This window comes from Malus sylvestris, chromosome 14, assembly GCF_916048215.2.
Source record: "Malus sylvestris chromosome 14, drMalSylv7.2, whole genome shotgun sequence".
Classification (NCBI taxonomy): Eukaryota; Viridiplantae; Streptophyta; class Magnoliopsida; order Rosales; family Rosaceae; genus Malus; species Malus sylvestris.
This window is the reverse complement of record NC_062273.1, coordinates 23,600,578-23,607,442: the sequence shown is the minus strand read 5'-3', so window position 1 is coordinate 23,607,442 and position 6,865 is coordinate 23,600,578. Positions and strand designations below refer to the sequence as shown.

The 6,865-nt window shown below is 39.5% G+C and overlaps 1 protein-coding gene across 1 annotated transcript; it reads left to right on the top strand.

The window, feature by feature from the left end:
* Positions 1-2,797: 2,797 nt before the first annotated feature.
* Positions 2,798-4,065, top strand: LOC126598458 (uncharacterized). Its single transcript, XM_050264825.1, has one exon. It carries the CDS (start codon positions 2,908-2,910, stop codon positions 3,829-3,831), a length of 924 nt encoding a protein of 307 aa, XP_050120782.1. The 5' UTR covers positions 2,798-2,907; the 3' UTR covers positions 3,832-4,065.
* The last annotated feature ends 2,800 nt before the right edge of the window (positions 4,066-6,865 follow it).

Below are 6,865 nucleotides of genomic sequence, written 5' to 3'. Positions count from 1 at the left end.
TTCCTATAATTGTTAGAAAAAAGAGAGACATGATTATTAATTTGATTTATGTCAAATATGAAGATTGACTACCCTCATGTTTTATTAGGGTAAATCTCTATTTACTACCCTTATGTTTCGTGGTTTTCAACATTTAGTACATCAAGTTTTTTTCGTCCCAGAGTCATACCTAAAATGTTAATTTTGGGACAGTCTCATACATCTGTTAGTCAAACTGTTAAGTCTGCCGTTAACAATGACGTGGCACTTATGTGGACAATGACTGGCCGCCACATGTCATTAAGGGTCCACGTGGAAATTAAAATTTCAAAAAAAATAATTATTTAAAGAAAAAAAAAAAACAAACCCAAGTCATCTTCCCCAATCCCCCCGTGCCCATCCTCCTACCCACACCCAGACTTCCCGTCGACTCGTGTCCCCACCCCCCAACCCAAACCTTCCTGCACCACCCCACCCACACCCAGATTTTCCCCATCGACCGTTCCCCTTCCAGTTGGGATTAAGAACTTGAAGAAGAAAAAGAAGGTTCGGGGGGAGAGAGAGAGATTATGGGAGAGAGAGAGTGAGTCCTGACCATCTGCGTCACCTGCGACCGCGACATCCACTCCGCCAACCCTCTTAGCTGATGCCACCCTCTGGTTACTTCTCCGATATTGACGGAGAGATCGAGGTGAGGAGGGACGTTGAGCAGTCACGCTCCCCGATTCGAGAGGGAAGAGATGAATAGACATGAGAGAGAGAGAGAGAAAGAGAGTCCCGACCCTCTGCGTCACCTGCGACCGCGAGAGTGGGGTGGTGAAGAAAGGTTTGGGTTGGGGGGCACGGGTCGACTAGAAGATCTAGGTGCGGGTGGGAAGTTGGGCACGGTGCCGGTTCAGTGAGGAAGGTTAGGAAGAAATTCAGGAAGTCGGTGGAGTTGTTGTACCCGCTATTTTTTTAGGGTTTTCAAAGCAACGGGGCTTGTTTGGAGGGTTTGGACAACAACCTGAAGGTCAAGGTGGCCAAAATGCCGCCGTTCGTGCAGGAGGAGAGGAACGAGAGTGACATTGTCCGGTAGGTATTTGAGAAATTGAAAAATATTTTGGGATGTGGATCGTGGAATAAAAAGTAAGTGATGAGCAAGAAGAAGGCCGAGTGTGGCTCCAAATGCAATGCTGAAGGAGTTGCTATTGCAGATTCAGGAGGGTAGATTCGATTTTTCTAGGTATTTGACAGCGGCGAGGGGGAATATGTAGGAGGGAGGGTGTGGCGGAGTAGGAGGAAGGGTGTGGCGTGTAAGCGATGGCATTGGACAGCGCCAATCCCTTTAGGTAAGAACATCTGACCTCCCAATCCAAAATCAAATCTATCCCATCTCACTTCCAATTCAAAAATCAAATCCCTTTAGGTATAAACTTAGGTTGAATTTTAATTAACAAAAAACAAAGAAGATGAATTTCATATTTTAAGGTTTGATGGCTGCGGAGAGACCTGTTTAGTTTTTAGGGTTATTTTTTAATTTTTTTAATATCCATCGGCACCTAGTGGCTCATTTTCTTCGGTGCTCTGGTGCTTCGGTTCTTCTCTCTCCTCGACATTTTGTTGGGTTGGGTGTGCGAGAATGGTGGGTGCGATTGCAGAGGAGAGAAAAGAGGTTGGGTGCAGGTTGTAGAGGAGAGAAGGGAAGGTGGGAACTTGCGGGATTTGGGTTCGATGGGTGAGGATGTGGTGGGTTGGGGTGCAGGAGAAGGAGGAGGAGGAAGAAGAGGGTGGGGGTTATGAGAGGAATGGTGGATGAGGTGGTGTTGCAGGTTGTAGATGAGAGATAGAAGGGAGGGAGGTGTGGGTTGTAGAGGAAAGAAGGGAAGAAGGGGGATGGGGGGAGGTAGAAAGATGGGGGGATTTTTTTTTGTTTTTTGCTTTGTTTTTTTTTTTTTGTATTTTTAAAATTGTAAAATTTTTAATTTATAATTTTTTAATATTTAAGTGGGCCTTTATTGACACATGGTGTCCAATTATTGTCCACGTAGGCGCTACGTCATCACTTAACAGAGGTTGTAACGGAAAACTTAACGGATGTACGAAACTGTCATACAATTAAGACTTGAGGTATGACTCTGCGATGAAAAAAACTTCATGATCAAATGTTGAAAACTACGAAACTTTAGGGTAGTAAACAAAGATTAACCACTTTTGTTATTATTTCACGAGTATTGTTAGGTAGACTAAATTTATAAAAATTTGCAAACCAAATGCGTGTCACTAATAAAAAATAAGCACGTTAATCAACAACACAATAATAATCTAGCCATCAATTTCTATGTACAACATTTTTTATGGGCAATAATAGAGACTAAATTTGTAGGCATTTGCAAACTAAATGACATATACGTTGATGCTTGGATTATGACTTAAACATTGGTAACCTTGCACATTCTATTGGCAACTCATCATTTAGTTTGCAAATTTTACTTATAAAATTAATCTCCCTAACATTATCGATTTTATCTACACATTTAATTTTTTTAATTAAATAAAAACTTACAAGCTAAATTATATGTCACAAATAAAAATAAATACGTTAATTAATATTTAATTAAATAATAATTCAGCCATTAACTTACTTAATTTACAAAACTTTCTCCTATAATTACCCTTACCCTTATTTCACTGACAAATTTGTCGTTCACGTGGCCCCGCCACACCCTAACGCCAGGTCTCAGCCCAACCAATCACCTGCCCGTGCTGTTAGGGTAACTATCGACAAACGTGTCTTCATCCATACGTGTCAACCTCCCTGCTGCTATAAATCCCACCACCTCCATTCTTCAGCCATCAGCATTTGTGTGCAAGAAAATAAAAGAGCCCTGACACGTTAAAAAGAAAAACACTGGAGTTTTAGCGAAACGAAGAGGAGAGAGAAGAGAGATGGACGGGAGAGGCGGCTGTTGCATAGCGAGGTACGGATATGGTGGCGGAGAAGAATATGGCATATCGAAGGTGGACAGGATAATGTTAAAGTTCAGACCGATCGCGCCGAAGCCGGTCGACGGAGGAGGATCAACACCGGATAAGGGTGACTTGTACGTTAAGAGTGGGAGAGGGAGAGGGAAGAGATCACGGTCTGTGAAGTCAGGGCGCAAAGCGGTAGTTGACCCAAATGACAAAAATAAAAATAAGAGAAGGAGATCGTCGAAGGCGGAGGAGGAAAAGACGGTTGTGACGCTGCCTCTGTTGCCGGAGACTCCGGAACCAAAGGAGTCTTCTGAGGAGAGAGAAAGGAACTCCTACTTGAGTCACTCGAGTTACTCATCCAACACGTGGATGAGTTTCGATAATAATAATTCTACTTCTACGACTTCTCCGACAAGTCGTATAAGTAAGGTGGTGGCGGCGAAGGTGGTTGGGAAGTCGTGCGTGACGGTGGACTGCGTGACGGATACGTGGGTGGAAGGGGAGGGGCTAGGATGTACGGACGGGGAGAGGAGGATGAACCTGGAGAGGGACACGTGTCCAGGGTTTATTTCCGACGGGACGGGGAGGGTGGTGTGGACGAATGGGGCGTACCGGAGCATGGTGGGGCAAAGGGAGGGGGAGATGATGGTGTGGCTGGTGATGAAGGAGAAGGCAGCGAGGGCGGTGGGAGTGATGAGTAATTATACGGCGGCGTTCACGTGCAGGGTGACGGTGCAGTACAGTGGGTGTGGTGGTGGGACGTCGGCAGGGGATTGGAGCTCGTTGACGCTGCCGTGTGACGTTTGGAGGATGTTGGGTGGTGGGTTTGCGTGGAGGCTGGACGTGAAGGCAGCTCTTTGTTTGGGTGGTTATAGTAATTTTATCAGTGCCGTATGAGTAAGTGACAGAGAGATCAACTAATTAATTAAAGTTTGCTTTGCGTTTTAATTAGTTACTTTTAATTAATAATTGTGAATATTTTGGGCACTTGACATTTTGAAATCCTTACTTTAATCTTTCTGAGATCTGGGTGTTTTTTCGTTAAATCGAACATGTAGTGGGAAGCGAATTTGAATGTTCGAATATCATGTATCTTGTTTTGGGTGCAATCAAAGAACATCATTTTGTGAACATGTGGTGTTGGATTTTGGTTTTGATTTCTGTTTACAGTTTATTAATTATGTTGTTGCACATTACATGAATGGAAAGAAAGTAAAGATGAAAATTTGAGTAGGTTTGGGCTTGAGTTGAGAGAGGTATAGATTCTAACATACACGTAGATAGATTTTGCGTGTATTAATTTTTTTTATTCTCTTAATACGATGAGTTACACGTGTTAAGAGATGTGAATATAAATGTTTTTAATTACACAGTAGAATATCTGTTGTCTCCTCATGTCTCAATCTGCTTGTCTCATAAGTTCTCATAACACAAAGAAGAGATTTAAACACAAATATGTTTTGTATTTCACAGTGGAATTATCTCTCGTCATAATCTCGTCTTTCTTCCTATCTCATTCTTCTACTCTCTTGACACAATGATGAGACAGAGGTAAAAAGATGTTTATCGATCACTCAGTAGAATCTCTCGTTTCGTCTTAATCTCTTTTTCTCATGACATAACAAATACACGTATTATAAGACGTAGATATGAAGTTGTTTCTGATTATATTGTATAATTTCTCATGTTGTAGGCAAAAAGATGTTATAGATTATACGGTAAAATCTCTCGCCTCCTCGTGTCTCAATCTCCCATTTTCATAGTAAGTACACGCGTTAAAAGATGTAGAGGTAAAGAATCTATCGTGGTTGTCATGTGTGTTGGAGAAAAAGCTGTTGCTTTAATCTGTTGATGTTGGAGAGAGAGAGGGACGGAGGCGAGAGAGAGAGAAAGAGAAGGAGCATGTGGCTGGTTGGGAGGACAGGTGGAGGGGATTGAGTTGTACGTATGTGTGTTTACTTTGAAAGGTTTGAGCAAATCTTTTGATGATCTGTTGGAATTGAAAGTCGATCCGTTCATCCTCTTCTCTTTCTTTATTGCACCACGTACCCTCCTCTCTTCTCTGCATGCAAACCCCACACCAGTGGACGTGTCGTGTTGCACATGGACATAGTACTGTAGTGATTGGTCCAACACGAATATATTATGAACCTTCGAGACTTTTGTTCCAATCGACTGTGGGAGCCATATATAATCCAACAGAACCGAAAATCAGAAATCTTTAGGAGATTAAACTTTTTAGAATTTTTTAGAAGTAAAATTCTTTATACACTCTATGTTACTTTGTAGTTTGTATGAGAATTATCCTTAAATTATGATGACAGAGAGTCCATAAAAATTTTACTTTTGAGAATTTAGAAAGTCTACGAAGATCTCCTTAATATTTTTGATCTTTCGGTTGTGTTGGAATATGCCTCCTATTTTTGGAGAAAAACTTTGAGACTTGACTTGTCACTTAACTTCGTTGAGTGGTATTACAATCCACTCAAAGGTAGTGACGTGACAAGTTTCAAATGTAATCTTTTATATTTAAAATTCTCTTAATTATTTTTTCCCACTAATTAATATATATCATGAATCAATCTAAAGTTTTTTTTTTAATTGTTTTATTAACACTCTAGATATTGTTGAATACATGCCATATAAAAAATTATTATTAAATAACTTGTATACGCTTGTGTGAATGACTATTTGAGCCCTATAAATTTTTTTAAAAATAAATAAAAATACGGGTACACCCCAAAATCTTTTTTTGAACATATTCTAATATTATTATTCTTCGGCCCTTCGTATGAGATAAAAGTTTTAGTAGCTTCAGAAGAGAACCTTGTTTTTTGATTAGTGGACTGGTGGTGTGAAAGCATGCAAATTCTAAATAGGCTCAAACATTCGATTATAAATTCCAAATGTAATTCTACATAGGGCTTGCTAATTCAATTTTTTTTTTTTGGCCAGATGGCTTTGCTCATTTATCATGCTCAGTGTGTTGAACAGCTCGTATATATATAGATTCAGTCATTTGAATTTCTATTAAAAAAAAGTAAGGTCTGAAACTTTATAATGGCATCAAGAGTTAGAAGAAATGACAAAATTTAATCATTAGCTTTCAGTTTGTAATTTGCAGACTTTGCAGTGTCAAGAAAAGCCATAACCTATAACTTCGTCTCATTTCAAGCTCGTTCGGTTTTTTGCAAAGTAAGATGTTCATTTTCCCTGCGAATTTTTTTGAAACAGAGGAATACATAACGAAATTTAGTCCACACACTTGGCTTTCAATTCTTTATATTACACACTTTACTTTTCTTCTCGTCTTTACAATCCTATTTCCTTTCAAAGCACTTTTATTTTAAGCACTCATAATTTTTTTTTTTCGCAATTTAATTAAATTTAATCTCTTTTACATGCGATTTCTTTTAATTTAACATTTTTCATCTTCACCTCAACCCATACATTTTATCAGTTGGTGGTTCGCTCAAACCTTGAATACGAGGTAGAGAAAGAACTCAAGCCGATAAGGGGTTCCTTGCTCGGCCGCACATCATTTGATTATAATCAAATCTAAGGTGCAAACACAGTTACATTCACATCTTTTCTACGGTGACCAATCTAGGCCACGTGGTAGCACACTCGCACATCAAACAAAAAGTCTCTCTTCTTTTTTTCTTTTTTAATTTTTTTAATTTTTTTTTATATCTAGTTTTTCCTTTCAAATTGGCAAATGTTTGAAGTACTTTATCCTTGATTATGTGAACATAAGTTATTAAATCGTTTACACTAAGCACTTCCTACAAGAACAAAAACTATATACAACATTTGGAAACTATGTAGATTGTAGATTGTTGAGGACGTGACCAAGAAAACATGGCTTAGGTGGCCACAGACATTCGTCACATAAACAAGAAAATTCATCACATAAACAAGAAAATTCGTC

Coding starts and splice junctions, on each gene's coding strand:
- LOC126598458 (XM_050264825.1), top strand. CDS start 2,908: ATGGACGGGAGAGGCGGCTGTTGCATAGCGAGGTACGGATATGGTGGC.